General features: G+C 39.3%; 1 protein-coding gene across 1 annotated transcript in view; it reads left to right on the top strand.

Annotated features, from left to right (window-relative positions):
* LOC139138907 (excitatory amino acid transporter 3-like) overlaps positions 1–18,104 on the top strand; it is a 41,081-nt gene extending 22,977 nt beyond the window's left edge. Inside the window, exons 4-7 of the mRNA XM_070707501.1 lie at positions 3,493–3,729; positions 5,142–5,336; positions 10,272–10,406; positions 11,413–18,104. Of these exons, the coding sequence (XP_070563602.1) occupies positions 3,493–3,729; positions 5,142–5,336; positions 10,272–10,406; positions 11,413–11,683 (838 nt within the window). The 3' untranslated portion in view covers positions 11,684–18,104. The remainder of the gene's footprint in view (positions 1–3,492; positions 3,730–5,141; positions 5,337–10,271; positions 10,407–11,412) is intronic.
* The last annotated feature ends 1,637 nt before the right edge of the window (positions 18,105–19,741 follow it).

Genomic DNA, 19,741 nt, shown 5'->3' with positions numbered 1-19,741 from the left:
CTAACGCTGTCAGCTTTGCACGCAAGGAATAAAATAATATCACTTAGCAACTTGTAGCTCCACTGAAACTATTATATGGACAGCTACTTTCATTTGAAAACTTTCTATGACGTTCGACCGATGGACACAGTCGCTTGTGGTCAGGTACAAGGCGAAAGGCTGTGTAACTTAGAAAAATATTATGGTTACAGGGGTTTTCGCCGTATAAACCACAAACAACTGTTGACGGATAGGCCATCGATGTACTTTGACGTATACACTCAGTATGTCGGTGTCTACAGCATGTGCAAACGAAACCGTGTGTTTGCATATACACATGCATATACGCATCACAATAAATGATAGAGGGACACACACGAGTGTGGGAATAAGCATGTCTAGACACTAGCAGTAATTAACAATTACTGACCCAATTTGTGAGTATAAAATGATAAGACAGACAAACATAACAAAGATGACACTTATGACAAATTGTCTGAACCTAAATCCATATTATTTCGTCGAGAATGTCATGCACAAACTGTCAGCCATTTTGTCACCTTATTTGTTTACAGAGAGGGAACTTTTGCCCAGCTCACAATCCTTCCGGATAGTGGGACTGTGCCCAGCTCCAAATAGAAAAGGAAATTAAATTTTTAAAGGGCCAGTAATGCTAACTTTTGATAATTTTTTCACTATTTTCTTAATATAACCATAATTTCTTGTTCTACTCTCCAAAGTTGTTGATATACCTAGTGTCCAGCTTGTCAAGTCAGCCTATACATGTGTAAACTGCATTGTTATTGTTGACAAGTGAATTCTTGTTCGGACTAAAATTGAAATGTAAACAATAACGGTGCCTATTTGCAAATATAAACGCTATGTTGACAAATTAAATGGTGGATGTTTCAACATTCCCTTGGAAAGTAGAATAAGAACTTGCCATTGACATATAAAATAATGAAAAAAATCACTAAAAGTTAGCATTACTGGCCCTTTAAGAGTCCTAGATTTGGTTTCCTTTCTTGTTGTTCACCACTGTGACAAGTAAGCTCACCACTGTGACAAGTAAGCTCACCACTGTGACAAGTAAGCTCACCACTGTGACAAGTAAGCTCACCACTGTCACAAGTAAGCTCACCACTGTCACAAGCAAGCTCACCACTGTGACAAGTAAGCTCACCACTGTGACAAGTAAGCTCACCACTGTCACAAGCAAGCTCACCACTGTGACAAGTAAGCTCACCACTGTGACAAGTAAGCTCACCACTGTCACAAGTAAGCTCACCAATGTCACAAGTAAGCTCAGTACTGTCACAAGGAACATTACCTACGAATCAAGCTCTTGCAGCAGTGAGAGTTGTTCATTGTTTGCTTTGTAAAAAGATGGTGGACAAAGCCTGACTTATGATTTGTAAACATTAAGTTGTGTACATAGCTCGTGGGTCGAAAGTGGCGAACATTACGTGACTTTCAGCGGCAATTCGAAATAATAACAAAATAGCGCCAAACAACGTTCCTTGCGTTGGAAGTTGTCTCCAAGAACGCCTAAGAGGCAATATCTATTTTCTTCTGACTTTATCGTTAAAAAAATGCTCTTGCAGCAGTAAGAGTTGTTAATTGTTTGCTTTACACAAAGGTGGTTTGTAAACATTAAAATCGTGTAAATTGTTCGTGAGTCGAAAGTGGTGAACACATTACGTGACTTTCACATCAATTTGAAATCATCAAAAAATAGCGCCAGACAACGTTCCTTGCTTTGAAGTTGTCTCCAAGAAAGTCTGGAGAGGCAATCTCTGTTTTCTTCCGACTTTATTGTTAAAAAAAATCTCTCCCTTTGTGAGTGGATCTAATCTGTTGTGAACAACACGAACCTTTCACTCTGCTGACTCAGACTGGCTGTTTACAAACAACCGTGGATTGGTGTACGTCAAATCTTATCTCACAAGTGGGCCAGCACAGGTGGGCCAAATCCCACAATGAAATGTTTGGCGTTTTCAAGAGGCACCGATCCTCGACTTCAGAAACACAGAAATATCCTTCTCCTGAAGCAAGTGTAGACACAAACAACAGCCATCTATGCAGACCCGTATACGACAATGTCATTTTGGCCTTTTCACAATCAGCATGATCGCCGGCTTATCCGAGTGGGTCTGCAGTCACTTAGGGAGAGATAAGGTGTCTTCAGTTTGCCTTTCAACCACGACTTACATTTTCATTTTTTATCTCAGCTTCCATCAAAGATAACCTTTAATTGATCCGGTCCCGGTCGAGTCATGATACCGGGACAAAAATAGTTCCCCTACAGCTATAGATCATTCGATAAATGTCGATAACCGATGTATAGACATAATATTAATCGATATCAGCAAAGTGGGCTGTACGTTCCCCTACGGCAGCTGCGCCGTGTCTTTAAGTAGTATGTTGAGAAGTAGCTGGGGTCAAAGGTCTCGGAGCTGAGCAACTCTGGGCCTTGTCTATAGCCTGTCATTGACAATGAGATTAATGTCTGTCATAATTTCAGTGCATTGGAAATTTCCCAAACACGACCCCCTTAGTCTTGTCAATACAATCTACGTTGAAAATGTTTTGAGCTTCAAGCCGACGGAGAATGCGCATTTCTATCGCTCGTTTGAAAATATGAATCATTACTTTATGGGCTGCATGCAATTTCGTCATCGCGGCGAGATTATAACGAAGTTATGTACCTACTAGTATCACATACTCATTCTGTAGCTAATTTGTAACAGTGTATTGTAAATTTGTGCATCAAAACTTTCGATTATCATTTACATACGTTTACTGTTTTGCCAAAGTATCATCAGCCAAAAATCAACGGGACTGTTTGTGCCCTGTGTAAATCAAAGACTGGGCAAAGGGTGGGAAAATGCACAGTCAGCGCTTTATGTTTGTTTGTTTGTGTTTTGTTGGAATCTCTACAAGTTATTAAACTTACTGGGCTATGGTAACCTGACCACCAATTCGATGGTTTGTTACATTTTTTAAATGATGGTGTCGGCCAAAACAAGAGTAATTAATGAGACAAATTTCTTACTCTTTAAAAGTCCAAAGCAATTAGATCAGGTTTACATCTCATAACCATATATATTATCACGGTCCCTCCACAACCGAGTACCACGAACTGGGTTGTCAACAAAACCATACGCACAACAGTTGTGCCGGCCACACTTCTTGAAGGTCACAAGCCTTCGTCAGCTTTGTTTTGTACACACTCAAAGCTGCAGTAAGAACTAAAGTGGCATTTTTGACCGTTGATTGATTTAAAAGAGTCGGTGTTTTTGATGCCAGTCGATCGATTCATCGATCAATCAATCAAATTGCTACGTGTCAACCGAAAAATCTACCGAGAATTTGGTTTCGTATTTGACTGGGTCAAATTGACCTCAAACGGAACTTTTTAATATTTTTTTTGTTCAATACGCTCGCAATCATAAAGTCGCTGAGAATTCTCAAGAAATAAAACCCCGATTTCTTTTTGCTTTCCCCATTCAGGTATGCTCCCATTGGTATATTCTTTCTCATATTAGGTGTGTGCTTCAGCGTGGCTGACAGATGGGCAGAGGTCATGGCGCAGATAGGCATGTATTTCGCCACGGTGTGTGCGGGTCTGGCCGTTCACGGAGTGGTCGTCTTACCGTTGCTATACCTCGTCATTGTCCGCAAGAATCCGTTCATTTACCTCAAGGGGGTCTTCGAGGCTTTGATCACGGCACTGGGAACGGCATCAAGGTAAGTGTCAAAGGTCAAGCGGAATCTCTGGCGGCGCTATAAGGAGTCCGTGTGCAAATCATGTATCCCATAATTCCTTCTAGCGTTGTCAGGAAACTTTCGCAATCGCTCTTTCACTCTGAAGGTCATGAGAGCCAATTGCTCTTACTTGAAAGACTACATCTCGTATGAGTTCCTGATACTGCATCCTGGAGATACTTATATAAACGTAACATCGATAGGACGCATTAAACAATTTTCCTGGTAGAATCTTACTGTGTCAAGGTGAACGTGGACGACATTTTAATGATTTTCATCGTTGTAAAAATACCCATTTTACAACACTAGTGGTGATAAAAGTCGAAGGCATGCGAATGAGTCTTGAGAGATAAGTCGCCGGGCAAAATTTCTCATTCGAGCACCCATAAAACATTCATTGAAACGCCGGTTTATTGTTTTATGGTTCAAACCGAGTCAATATCCCCTTCAGCAAGTGACAAATCAAATTGTCCAGCTTATCAGTGTGTCAAACCCGCACAAAATATTAACAAAACGATATTTTGTTCTGATAATTTTTTTCTAATATCCCAGTTACGTTTACCAATGCGATGAACGATCAAGGTTTTCTTTGTAAAGCTTACAGAGGAGCTGGTTGCTTTTCAAATTTTATCTTGGTACCCCGGATTGAGAAAATGGCCCGGATGATACTTTGACTGCTCCGTTATCGTCTAGTCTTTTATCTTAACTATTTTAGTTTCCGTCTGTGTCGACCGTCACATCCGGTTTATCACACTTTCGAGGAAAGCAAGGCAACAGTGTGTTCGAATATTCCTCACCAAAAGAGAGCAGGGGGCATAGAGGTCCTGTTATCAATGCAGTTTTCTACTCAAACTTAACGACCAATAACTCAAAGAAGTTAAAGGGACAGTAGCTGTAACTTCTCATAATATTTACGCAGTTTTCGCCCTTTAAACACATTATGTTTTCTTTTCCCTTTTCCAAGAGTAGGTTAAAATATTTAGAGGTTATTACCCTGTTCTTGGGTCGTATCTGCGTGAGTGTCATTTCTGCTGCTTTGGACACGATCGCAAAGAAAGCGTGATACTGGGTTCGAACCAATTTTCATCACGCAGTGCTTTGTGTTCTACATGTTATGTTATTGTTTGAGTAATGGATTCTTTTCTTGTGTCAACAATAACGTTGGAAATCTCACAAGCAAAGAGCGCAAACTGGGATTGCACTTCCAAGTTGAACACGGGGCATTTATAGACATGATTTTGGAGTAGAATAAAATATCTGTACAGAAAGAATAAAAATTCCGGGAAAAAACTCAAAAGTTACCGCTGCTGACTCTTTATAGGAGTCACAAACATCTTCGAAAAATACAAACATGGTCTCAATTTCTTGCCATTATTTATCTATCTCCTTCGCAGTTCTGCCACACTGCCTCTAACTACGAAGAATCTCGAAGAGAACAACGGCGTCGACAAAAGGGTGACGAGATTTGTACTGCCGATTGGAGCGACCATTAACATGGATGGTACAGCATTGTACGAGGCAGTAGCCGCCATCTTTATTGCCCAATACAGAGATATACCTCTTGATGCAGGAGCGGTGATCACTATCAGGTAAAAAAGCCGTCGCTCATGGTTTACAGGTTCCATAGATATGAATCGAATGCATCATGGTTCGGGTAATTTATGAAGTCGGTCTTATATTTAACACCTGGGGAGTAAAGATATTGCAAAATGGTGTTGAACAGTAACACGAGGGTTGTTGTACTTCTCATCTCAGCCCAAATCCGAACTTAACGAAATTATGCTGTCCACTCAAAGACAAGGTCATACTTTCTTCACTGAACAAATACAGCATTCCATGTACATACATAAATTATGCCATATGGGAAAAGTAGGTCACTCTCTACGTTGTCAAATCTTGCCCTTAGCATGCCGCCGAAAATAAGGTGAAATGTTTGATTTGTGATAGTTGTAAAAGAATCAACACTGTATATATACCCTATAATATATTTGCGCATTCCTATGCATCTATACTTGAAACAAGGCGACAGTCACAGCAAAATAAAGAATTCTTTCTCTCTTACGTTAATTATGCAAATTTCGTTAATTTTTTGCATCTTGCTGGCATTTATTTCTGACCCATCCTGTTCGCATATGTAAACCATTGAAATTCAAACGGTAAAGGTTATGCTAGACTCTTGTCCATTAGCTAGTAAATAATTAATAATTGACAGCTGTTCATCATAAAAAATCGCGTCGCTTGTGTGAGTCAGATAACAGGGAACCCAAGATGAAAATTGTTCTTTCCTTGTTTCCGAAAAGAATGTTCACAATTAGAGGTAAACACAATTTGAATCATACAAGATGAGAGATGTCTCCGATGTCATGCATAGTTAATGTTATGAACATGTGTTTTGCAAAAAAAAACCCACCGTACTCGACATACCTACAAACTGGTAACAAATTGACATTTTTTACATTGAGGAGTTTATGACCAACCAACAATCATATTTCTTATCTCGAAGACTTTATAACCCATGCCAGATACCCGCTAATCACGAGACCTGATATCGAGACCCATATCTCGATCGCTATCTACAATCAATACGTCAGTTGGCTAGTACAAACATGTCTTACCCATATATAGGCCGCTCATATAATATATAAGCCTGTCGCAGGGTAATATAATGATTATGTTTGTCTCTGAGAAGCGCTGTGAACTGAGCGACCTTTGACCCCGTCACGCTTCCTGTGCTTGGTACAGTCGACAGTCATTCATATTTTTTTATGATTTGTTACCAAATGTATAAATACATAATTTTTGATGACGTTCGTCGGGTCAGGTTGGTAAAACTGGACACGTGTACATCTGATAGTGTTGATCTAATATGCCCCCGGTTTTGGGTACATGAGATCGGCTTTATCCACGAGGCGTATGTGTGAGCTGGTGTAAGTGGCCGCCGATAACTCTATACGGGTTCAGATCACACAAGAAACATCTATGCTGACATTTTTTCGATGGAATCGCATAGCAAATAACCAGTTTACGAGAACTTTCTCGGCATTTTATTCCTGTCCAAAAACTTGCGATTGAAAGTTTGCGGCAAGATTACGGAAACAACGTTTTCGGATAAAAGTTTTGCATTTTGACCTTTCGCCGAGTGATTTGGTCCCTGCGCGAATAAAGTGTCAGAAATAATGAAATAACGATATGTTTTGGAGGATTTGTATGTGGTCGCCTCGACCGTTGTGCCGTGTAGCCACATAAACTGGGTGACCATATGGAACGCTTGACCAGTTGCGTTTTGCTAAAAACCATCATAGTGTAGATTCCTCCGCTGAGTGACATAAGTCTAAGGTCTCCAGACAGACACTTTAATATTTGTTAGCTGTCCATCACACAAGCGAAAAGTACAAAAAGCCGAAGTTGAAAGACAAAACATGGAGCCTAATTATATCGTTGCTGATGAACTGCACACAGAACACGACATTGAGCAATGGAACAATATGATGTTCAGGGGTGAAACATTTTGTTTGATTCTCGGGAAGAGACTAAACGGTTTGTTCTACTAGATAGAAGTGCATGAAAGGAAATTTCAATCAATGTCAACTGAGGAGGCCGGTCTTGTAAAGTGATAAAGTGACCAGAACGAATCTATCACGTGAAAGCTTTGAGACCCCCCCCCCCGGCCTCGCGAAGGAATAGCTATATTATGTGCAGTTTCTAAGCTAATTACTCTCTCCGAAGAAAAAGTTAAAGTGTTCAGTATTCATTGTAACTGTCTAATTCCTCGTTGAAAGGTCGATTCCTCCACTATAATCTTAGGCAAGTTTGAATTTCCCAGTCTTCGATATTTGCTTTAACACCATGGCATGGCGTGGCTGTCCTTTCCACGCATGTGCGTTAACGTTTATCGTTAAAGTCTCAATATTGTCGAAATTTTCACACAGGGCTTGGAATATCCTCGGGGGTACTCTCACAGAAAGAGTTTGCGGTGATGTGCCGCCCGAGTTCGTCCACTTTTCACGATAGTTTTGTTTAGAAATGGATTTTTAATATTTTAATAGCACTGCTTACGGAGGGAGTCCATTTTCATCCTGTTCTACTACGTACGCCAACGTTGCAAAGGAACTTCTGTCTACCCGGAAAGCGGAAATACAAATCACAAAAGTTCGGTTTTCGAAAGGGTACAGTTTAAGCCAAGGGCCTGCAGGTCCAAATATTTGAAGTACTACCAAGGGATGTCTCGAGCGCCAAGTAGCCTCTTCACAATTTCAATGGGCAGCCTTGTTTACTCTTTCTACACCAGAGATTTTAATCAAAAGTAATGGCGATGTTGTTCAGCACTTTATGTATTTTTTCTCCTGTTGATACGATTTGTACAGTCATTTTCAAGGAATGACAAATTTAGCTAGATTATCAAAGTCACAGTTTGCGAGAGGGAACCTTTAGGGCATTTTGTCGAGTGACGGCGTGCATATGACTTTCCAATCAAAGAGAGTTCAGGGAAGTCATTTGTCTCAGTTTTGGTTAAAGGCTGTATCTTCACACTTGTCGAAAACACAATTTTTTATGTATGGATTTCCATACATGGATGGATTATTATGTATGGATTGCCATTTTTCATGTATGGATAAGTTTTTTGGCTTATCCATTTCTGTGGGTAGCCTTCCCAAAATTCAAGTTCTTGAACCCAAAATGGTACTGTAACAGAAGTCTACCGCACACCGCTCAATAAGATGACCGCACGAATTCGTATAGCAACAATGATAGTCGATTTTACAGTAATTGGTACATGATGGGTAAACGGGGAAAATACAGCAATGAAATCTTAGACCAGCAACAAAGAGCACGCATGCGCTGTAGTGCCATATTCAGAACACGAACTCTACTGTACATTGTCCACCATCATCGGTGCAAAACCCGTGAAATCGACAAAAGCAGCCACGTACTTTACATGATTCGAACTCGAAAGAAAAACCCGATAAATGACCCATTTCTCATGCATCCAGATCGCACAGAACAATCAAAGAGGATAACATTTTATTTCGAAGAAAGCGTAGCACTTATCTGTCGTTAAAAAGTAATGGCCACATAAAACGTTTGTCTTTCGTGCTTGATTTTATCGCGCGTCCTCATATCCCACTTCTCAAGCGCAGGAACGCGCGGTGGTTGTGACCCCGGTCTCGGCATCACACTGTGAAGAGAATTTAATTGATACAATAAAAGGTGTGATAATTGTTACACCATGTAAAAGGCACATCACCATCCAATTACGTACTTCGTCCATAACGTAAGTCAGTAACGCACCGATAGAAGCAAAACAATCTCGTATTCTCTTTAAATAGGCAGGATAACAGCAATCGTTAGCTACGATATTTCACATATACTAAAATATTTTTTCAAATTATTTCAAGACATTGAATGCCTGTCTATTGCGAGTAGATATCGTCGGATGGCAAAAAAGCCCTAAATAATATATCTACATATGGATGCAACGAAAAAGTAAGAACATAGCTGATATAATTTCGCGTTAAAGAGTACAAAGTCAATACGGATGAATTTTCGAATGATTTGACGGAGACATTTGCGAAATCGGCAAAGGTAGGGCTATCGATTCCGATGAATTCGACTTATCTTTCATATACCAAGGATTAGCGAAGTTCACAATTTTACTTTCATTTGCATCTCGCGTAGCACTGAACTTTATCTATCAGCACTGTCCCCTGTCATACATTGGCCTCGTCCCCCTCATTTGCATATACATGATGTGCGATCAAATTGACATATGAAAAAAAAGTGAAGTTTTTCTGTCATTTAATCTTTGAACTGTCACGGTCGAAACAAGGTCACAGTGCTTGCACCACTAAGTGGTGGGTTGTTCAATAGAAGCCCTAAACTGTTTAAAATGATTTTTATGTGAGATGCAGCGATGTTTTATTCTAAGCATGTTTACTAAAGAACAGGGAGGATGAATTGCAGGCTTCACTTCTTTCGAAACCATAGACGGTGAATCAGCATACGTGAAACTTGAATTTTAAATCGCGACTAAAATTCACTGTGAAATGTCCTTCCTCATGTTCAGTATTCGTCACTTGCTAAACTTTCGACATAAAAAGTGCAACCGAGCATCACAAAATTGCGAAATGAATGCGGGGCGTTATGGAACATAAAGGCTATAGAAGAGCTGTGTAGGAGATGCAATAGAAATACATACCGAATAAAATGGTCAAAGGTCAAACCATTTTCCCTTGAAGTTACACAATATAACATATAACCAAGATAACGTTTTCAAATGACGACACCGCCCCTCACTGTACACAAACTTGATGTGACAATACAATGGAAGAAACCTTGGTTGCTCAGGCTGTTTTCCAGGGTTTTATAGTGAGATAAAGTGACTTTGGAAATTTGTCCCATTTCAACTTCCATATAACCCATCATGCATTGCCATGCTACATAGCATGCGATCAGCGTGTTCAAAAAACTTCCTGTATACAGCACTGTAGGTTAACTTCTTTGGTTTTCTGTTATTGTGTTAATAGTATCACAGCCACCATCGCCAGTATCGGTGCTGCCGGAATTCCCCAGGCTGGTTTGGTTACCATGGTGATCGTGTTTACCGCTGTCGGTCTGCCACTTGAGGACATCAGTCTCATCCTGTCCGTCGACATCATTCTGTAAGTGATATCAGGGCTCGACCGTATCAGTCGCGGGGGGAGGGGGTAGTTGTGTGTATGAGCACTTCTTCGTTTTCTATAGGAAAAACTCGCGGTGAGTTTGGTCCGGCCTATGGCAGAGGTAAAATAATACCACAACGCCAGGTATTTCGATTTTATCAATGGACAAGACTGTTGTTTGGAGATGACCTTGATCAATTTGTCAATTGATGTTAAATATTTGCAAAATGCAAACTAATTAATCGTTCTATGCTCAGATTTTGCCGTACAAAATCATTTTGCCCTCTAGGCATGCTACGGTTTGAAAAAAATATTCAAATCGTGTGAATAGGAAGTAATTATGCTGCTCAACTGAAAACAGATGTATCTCTTCAGACTGAATATGATAACTGTTCGGTAACATCGATGTGCAGATGGTTGAATATGAAACCAGCATTCTTTGATCGACGCCATCGACACTTGTGTCCAGTGAATAGTGAAATATAAAAAAACTACCCCGCGACGATATACCTCTAGATTTTGACCTGTTCATGACATGTGCACGAGCGATAGCGAGTGCATATATGGAGTGACTGGTCAAAATCGAGTGGTATACCTGAGATGAGATGGTTTATTACTATTATATCATAATATTAAATTGAATTTCTGGCGTAAAAGGTCAAAAAGGGAATTTCATCTGGCTGAAAGTTCGAGCCTGCTCTAACCGTGCTATATTGCAAATATTGCACGGTTATTTTCACATCTCGACCAATTAGATCCCAGTTTTTGCGTCATCAATATACTGGTATGATAAAATAAATGTTTTTAACTACTCAGTCATCGTAAATTTGCATGTGTCCATATATGGCTGAAGAGTACGTGTCAACTGTGTTTACCAATCGAACGTAGCATAATACATCTATTGCGGCGAACTTTTTGTGCAGCCTCAAGTGAAAATTATTATTGGATACAATATTTATAGGTGACCGCATGCCTTTAATTGTCAGACCCTGTCTTCGGATTTCAGGGACCGTATCCGTACAATGATCAACGTAGAGGGCGATTCAATCGGCGCCGGCATCGTTGATAAATTAGCGCGGAAGCACCTAGATCAACACAGCCAGGAAGATGCTCTCGAAATGACCCCGGAACCGTACACCCAGCCCGACGTTAACCAAAAACCACCGAGCTACGACGCCATGGACAAGAAACCCGGTCACCAAGGAAACGCCAACAAACCCACTTCCAGTTGGGAGAACGCTGGTTACGACCACGAAAGCGTGTCAACACCATTATAGAGCTGCCGCCCGTTGAACTTGAGAAATCAGTTTGCCGAATGATTAAATTGTAAAGTCAAATCTTTCTAGGAAGCGTCAAGGTGAAAATATTCAAGGCGATCGATAATGCGAAGTATCATGATGGAACGACATCATGGACAAGCAGATAATAAGTCAGAAACCCCGTTGCTTAGCCTTTTTCTTCTTTTTTCCCCTCATTTTTTGTTATTTCTTACTTTCTGTTTTTTTTATTTGCTCTTATTTCTTATTTTGCATTCTTCAGTGCGACTGCGTGACTTCCTTGATTGGGGTGGAAACGAACCGAATGCATTGACAAAATCGCGTGAAGTCAACGTCAAAGTTTATTCACCTTGTGGTGCGACCTCCCAGAGTTGGTGTAATGAAATGTTGGTTTTAACTTTATTAATTAACTTTTGCCTTCACCACATGATTTCAATGTAAAGAATGATAGTAAAAATTGAGTCGTTTGATTTCTCAACCTGACGGCAAAGAGTCATATTGCTTTGAGATATTGGTTTGGGACTTGCCGTTTTCTGAGTATGTTTATTTCAAAGTCAATTAGGATTATGCCATGGGGAGCGTAAGGAGCGTCCTCGAGCGACGGATCTTTCAGTCAATTGCACCCCTTAAGCTATCATTTATGGTAATTCATTTATTCTTACGTAGGTTGTTTTGGGTGAGGAAATATTGAGCTCAATTTCACTTTCTATGATAAATGGACGCAGTGAACGGTTTCGTCTAAGTCGAAAATTTAACCATGGATAGACGTCCTATAAGATCCTTAACTATGGGTGTGGTTAAACAAAGGGTGTATCATCATTCTGGTGACGTCATCGATGTGACGTCACACCCTCCATATCGTGCTATACTGGGAGACCCCCACCCTCCTTATTCTAAATGAACGACCAGTACTCAATTTAAGCCAATTTTTTCCCTTTTCCAGGTTAAACTAATTCAACCGAATTACCTTCCTGAAATATGCAAAGAAAAATCCTTGAAAATTAATCAGCATTTATAACTAATTAGGTTTTTTGTCTTTCAACAGCGTTCACAGTCCTAGTTCCTCACCGTCTCGATAGTGTTACACAATTATGGCAATTTAAACTTCTGTTTCCTTGGAAGGGGGGAATACACAAGAAAAACGCTCGAAAACAATGCAATAAACGAATATCTGTTTTTGTTCTGAGGGTCTTTATTTGTCTATTGACGATGAGGCTTATCCCTAGAATGTACAGATAGATTATACTAGAATTATATTTGCATGAATTGCAAAAACAATAAAAAATGACAAAAACAGCAAGTAGTCGGCAGATATGGAGTTGAAATAACAATTTTTTAATATGTATGACCCATAACCCGATTATTTTTCAGGATAAGGATTATGTAGTGTTGTAGATTACACACATTTCCAGGTTTTGGTTTAGTTTGGATACCATAGACAGTGGGTCTGTAGAGCCTTCAGTATTTATGTTGGGCGATATGTATAGGTGTTCAATACCCTTCAACTGATTGTGTTTTGATATAAACGGGAAAAAAATTCCAATGCGTAGAAAAACTAGTGACATCAGCGTTGTGATTGTGTGTGACTTGTTCATTTCAAAATGCACGTTTCGTACAGGAACTACTTGTTCAGTCTTTGTGTGGGTGATTTCTGGGTAAATTTTGCCACTTAGTGTTGAATCTTGCAGTTGTTATTGAGCTTCCGAGTCGTCGAGGCTCCTTCAGATGTCAGTTAGGATAAAGGTGCGTGCGTTTTCGTAAACTTGTGATCTCCCCTGTTAAGATGTTCTTGCCACGTGAGGCGTAAACATTAAATTGACAAGTGCAACCAGTTCCAGTGTGTATAATATTGTGAAAAATGCGCTAACGTCAGTCTTCGGAATGTGAGGAAATTTTGTAAAATTAGGTATGGTTTGCACACTGTACTAGTATAGTGTATGTAGAATACAGAGCAAAAGGGACATGATATTTCACTGGGCTGTAACGCTCTCTTTTTCGTTCAACTACTCAAATGCGAACGATGCACATTTATGTGAAAATTCGAGAGTTCGAGATGAACAGTTAATTACCATCCGGAGTCAGCAGAAGACACGGTAATTACAACAGTCGAATGAAAAAAGCAAATCATCGCGTTTGATATGATAGTAACGACAAAACCAATCACGTGCCCACTGGTTTGATTGATTGGGATCGGAAATGGAAAGAGGTCGTGACTTTGGCGCTCGACCAGTGTTGAGAAGCACAATTGTCTTTTGAGCAGCTCTCGTTCTGTACAAAACTGTAATCATTTCTGTCAGAAATAGATACTTGATTTTTCACGATGTTCATATTTCGTAAACAAAAAAAAAATGTTTCATTACACATTTATGAAATTGTAACAAGTACATTTCCATATATGGTAAATTTTGACGATTAGTCGATCATGTGTATCCATGGCAATATTCAAAAGTTCATGTATTTCTCTCAAAATTATTTGTAAAGTGTACAATTGTTAAATGTAAAATGTAAAATTTGATCATTTGATTTGGAATTCGTGGCACGGGGTTCGCACTAGCCGATGTGTCTGTACATGATTGTATACAGTGCTACAGGCAAATCCCAGTCCGCATAACTTCTTGCTGTTCGTCAGTTGTTTCTGTACAAAATAATTACTGTAGAAATAATACCAATTACAACAGAAGTATCGATTCATTCGGCCAGTAGCAAAAGTTCGGTGACCTTCTATCGCATAAGAAGATTCACACAAGATCCGTTCAAGTAAACTGCATCTTCGATACTCTAATAGCACATTGACTTTTCACAACTCTTTTCAAACAGCATTAAGCTTCTAGTTTTCATTTAGGTCATATTCAAATGATTATCGTTTCATTGTCTTCGTTTTCAAGAGTAAACCGTATATGCTAGCGGACACCGGTAAAGAACATCGTCATAATACTCTAAATGTATTGCGAATGAATTATAGATACACATACATACATACATACATACATACATACATACATACATACATACATACATACATACATACATACAGTTTATCTGTATGCATGCATGCATACAGACAGACATATATACAGACAGACAGACAGATAGAAAGACAGTTATATACATATGTATATCATGTATGTATGTACATAAAGATGAACACTAGTACATTTCAGTAAATATACATTCATTTTGCGATTCAATCTTTTACATTAATGTCTTACAAAAATAGCGTGTAAATGTATATATATATGTATTTATATGTATATTTGTTAATGTGAATATGCATACAGATATCATATATAGAGATAAGTGACAGATCTTTTATATCTACATGTGTGTCGTCCTTTGTCTGTACTGTGTTTCTTCTGTCGGTGACTTTTAAATGATTCATGGTACATTAAACTGTTTTGTTGAGACCGCTAATGCTTACTTTTTACTCAATCGTGTTTCAGAGCACAGTGTATTCCGTCATGTCTAGTAATCATGGTGACTGCAATTATGTCAGATTTCATGGAATAGCAAATAGCTTCCATGCACCATTTATTGCTTGTACTTGAATTTGACCAATGTTAATGTCTCTTGGTACAAAAAAAATCAGTTTTTTTCTGAACCATCAAGACAGATTTGCTGTAAAGTATCTGAAAATATTGAAAAAATAACATTGTACATTTAGAGTCCTTTGATCGAAAATCTTGTTCTTTCTCTGGGCACAACAGTAAAATTACCGCCCTGAAGAACGTTAGGCTAAAGCCCCAGTATGAAAACTATGTGTGTTTTTTCTAATCGGTCTCCCTATAGCTTTGTAAATCAACTGGGCCCCTTAGGATAGTGTTGATTTGTATAATTGTTTAGTGGGACCCAGTACTGGTCAGTCATGCCTGAAAATGAGACATTTTGACTTGGCAATAAACAATGATAAAGGATTCATACTATTTCAAACGTTATAAAGAGGAGTTACTGATAGGTTGAATTTCCTTGCTCGGCCCTGGAGACCTATAACTGTACAATCACAAGTTTTATAGCTCACATCAAAATCAGACTGCATGGAAATGTCTTGGAAACTTAAAAAACCTTCCGCCTAAGTGTTGTTTTTTTTTCGAATCTTCCTGTCAAATGTATTTAATGCATATGAAATACCAATAATTCTTATGTTGCAGTCCTGAGCGCAAAAGACTTGACTTTGCTACAGAGATTTTGCATCCTTTTATGTTATGTATGACAAAATCAAGGACAAACAGTTATATTCAGGGTTATGTTTGCAGTACATATATTTATAACCTCATATATTAACTCATCAAATAGGTAGTGGGAATAATATTTGGGTATTGTACTTGTTTGTTTGTTTGCTTTTGTTCCTTGCATCACAGTTGCTGTAGCAGCAGGACACCCAGGAAGACATCGACACGCGAGGTCCTTGACAGTCTCGCGCCTGGCGGATTCAGATTGCGACCGACGGCTCGTTCTGAAATCCGCAGTGTCAGTTCTTTTGAATGGGGAAATAATTGAGAAGTAATTGGAGTGTTTCCATGAATGGGAATCCCATTCATCGCGAGTTATCCCCTGGGTGACCGTGCCTACAGAATTCAATAAGTAAGCTGTATGTAATCGTAATTGTCCCGCAAATCGAATTAATGCTTTATCTCAGGGCTTTCGTTTTAATATTCGAAAGTCGTTCTGGAAAACGAGTTGAAAACAACTTTGAGAATTCTCTCCAAACCCTACCAGTGAGTGCCCTCACTGACACGAGATTGAACGTTTCTAGGTCAGGGGGTGAAATTGGAAACGGGGACTTGGAAATGAGAAAGTGTTGGTTTTTTGCAGATGCCGTTTTTGTATTCTGATAACCGCCGTGGTTTTATTATCACCGTTATGCGGCGATGTCTGTGTTACTATTAAATGGATGATCGTATAGTTTGATGGTCGCCAGAACTTAAGACGCCAAGGCAAGGCCGACTGCCGTTGATGTCTTCCTGGTCTATTGTTGTAGGTTACAAAATATCTGCATAACTGTCGCGAGGCTGTATTAATATTTGATGCTTTAACTAAAACGATATTGTAGAGAACTGGGTTTGCACAACAAAATTCCGGTGGGATGCGTCGGCATCATCTGTATATGAAGAATTGTTAAATCACTGTACAATGTGTAGATAGTTTTGCTGTAAATTAGGAAATATTTCGGACTCATTGTGATTATCGTATGTGGAACAAAGTATAGTATAGATTGCAGTATACCGCAAGCGTTTAGGGTGCACCAAAGTCAATTTCTGTCACTCTATGATAACATTTAGAATTTATATCACGTATATGAATTTCAGGTTATACACTTTCATTTTCCTTGCAACTCGTAATGTAATACTTTACGCCAAGTTACTTTTACCCCATTGAGGGTGGCTAAAAGATGAGGGGTGAAGAAAGGTGAAGTGGGAACAAGGCCAATAGCCATCACTATAGCAATGCTTACATTTCTTGAGGTGACCGAGTTTTGCAGTGTTATCAAAATAAGCTCTGGAAATTAACCAACGTTTTATCTATGTAAGTAAATGACACATTTTGCATGATGGGTATTTATGCGGCGCATAGGGTCCTCGATGAATTTATCGTTATGCGCACATTGACCTCTTTTCAGCATGATTTAAAGAGAAATGCAAAGACGATAGACATGCAATGCTATAAGTCAAATGGTTTATGCTCTGGTTTATGGAATGTAGACGATACCGCTAGAAGTGTAAACCTTATCATCAGTCAAAATGGATGGCTCACACTTTGTCTCATGCACTACGATTTACGCTTTCATTTGATGTTTTGTCTCAATTTGGAATACAATTTGTAACAGAGAATGAGGGTACAAATATGCAAATCAATTTATCAATGCATATACATGGCTAAATAAATACACACAAATGGCTGGCCTTGCCGTAAACGTTCTTCTGTCCTTTTCTGTAACGTAAGAGCGTACTTGAGAAATGTTACCCCTGTGAACAAACGTGGCAACCATCACTGTCGATTGTTAGCAAAGGCATTACGAGTGATTAAAATCAGCTTTACTGTGTAGAAACGAATTTGCGAAATTGTATAAATGTGCATAGAATCAACCAAAGTAAATATGTACACACACATTTCATGTTAAATTTTATGATGAAATAATGTAGAAATAGTTTTATTCATTCATTTATTCATTAACTCATTCAAAAATCGTCTTTCATATTAATTGTCATGTCAATTTTTTCTTAATTGGTACGGTTAATCGTATTACATAAAGAGATTTCTATAAATATGTGATTTTAGTTGATGTAAAGAACATTGTTACACACTTTGATGTCAGATGGTAAACACAGGGGAAATTGGTCAGTGTTGAAGTGTCGAACATGTTTTATTTATGCTAATTTGTTGTAAAGTGGATTTCATAGTAAATTAAAATGATTCGTTGAATAAAGAGTGTCTTCCTGTCTTTACATCGGTGGGATTGATGCATGAGAAAAACGCCAACAGGAGAACAGACAGACAGACAGACAGGCAGACAGACTGACTGACTGACTCACAGAGGAACTGTCAGCCGACAGGAAATATGAGATAATTGAAGTGAAGAACTTTGATTGCTGAACCAAGAGAAGAAAAGTGTACGGAAAACTAATCGTGCGATTATTGATAACTTTTTCGTTGCTAATGTCCATACTCATTCCACACCACTTTAAAAAATCGCCTCTCCTACAAAAGGACGAACCATCCAACCGTCCCCTTTTCTTTGAACAAATATTAAAAACCTTTTAAGTCTTCTTGAACAGGCACCAATACGACAAAAGCCCTACAACATAAAGATAATCGAAAAAATCCCGACTGCCACAGCCTCGGCTGCCCTTTCGAAAATCTCTGAAGAAATTCACCAGAAAAACAGCATACTCCAGAACAAATAGCGGACATTAACCCCTGAAGGTTAGAATGGGTCTGTCAATGTTGATGCTATGCTATCTGAACGCTTTCGATGAATAAATAGGGAAAAAATCTCTTGGGATCATGACCATCATATACTGAAAACGTATAAACCATCACGTATCCGCGCATTCTGTAGAGAGAAATGTTTTAAGATCGCCTTTTGGCCTTGAGTCGACCTTAATGTCCTGCCGGAGCAGTTAAAAGTGGGCAAATGACAAGCGAAATCAGCTGTACACAGACGATAAGATCCTTTTTAGAGAGCATTAGTGTTTGGAGACTTAATTGATCCAACACGCCGGTATATCCGCGGAGTGTGGGGCTGCCAGTCGCGTTCAAGGCTATGTATTACACCGCTCACCCTAGCGACCTCGGTCAAATATTATAGTGCGCGTATTCCATGCATAGGGCGATCTGGAGGGGGCAGAGGGGGATAACGGGGTAACCAGAGGGGAGGGTATAGAGGGCGCTTGTGCGTTTCGGAGGCATTCAAATAGGCGAAAAAAAAGAGTTGTTGAGAGATACCACATTGTGCAAAGGAACCCCCGTAACTACTAAACAAAATTGAAATTAATACGAAGATCATCAGGAAAAAGTATAGTGCCACCCGTTACCATGGTGATCGCATTTTCAAACTTTCGTTTTAACCGCCCACTGATGTGTTTTTGAAGGCCATGCATACATTTCAATCTTAAAAACGGGAACTATAATTATCAACGTAAGATTGAAGTACCGGGTACTTTTCAGTCACGTTTCGAATTGTTACTTTTTCAAAATGTACTTCTGTTGAGTAATATATATCATTTTTTGTATTTTCATACATTTGCGTGCAACAGAGAGAGAGAGAGAGAGAGAGAGAGAGAGAGAGAGAGAGAGAGAGAGAGAGAGAGAGAGAGAGAGAGAGAGAGAGAGAGAGAGAGAGACAGACAGACAGACAGAGAGAGACAGACAGAGAGAGAGACAGACAAACAGACAGGCAGAAACATACATACATACAGACAGTCAGTCAGACAGACAGACAGACAGACAGTCAGACAGACAGACAGACAGACAGACAGAAACAGACAAAGACAGAGGGACAGAGGCAGATGCAGAGAGACAGAGAGGGAACGCCTCCTGGTTTTCCTTGAAAAGAAGGCCCCT

Source organism: Ptychodera flava, chromosome 8 (genome assembly GCF_041260155.1).
Source record: "Ptychodera flava strain L36383 chromosome 8, AS_Pfla_20210202, whole genome shotgun sequence".
Classification (NCBI taxonomy): domain Eukaryota; kingdom Metazoa; phylum Hemichordata; class Enteropneusta; family Ptychoderidae; genus Ptychodera; species Ptychodera flava.
The sequence above is the reverse complement of the archived record's forward strand: the minus strand, read 5'-3'. Positions and strand labels throughout refer to the sequence as shown.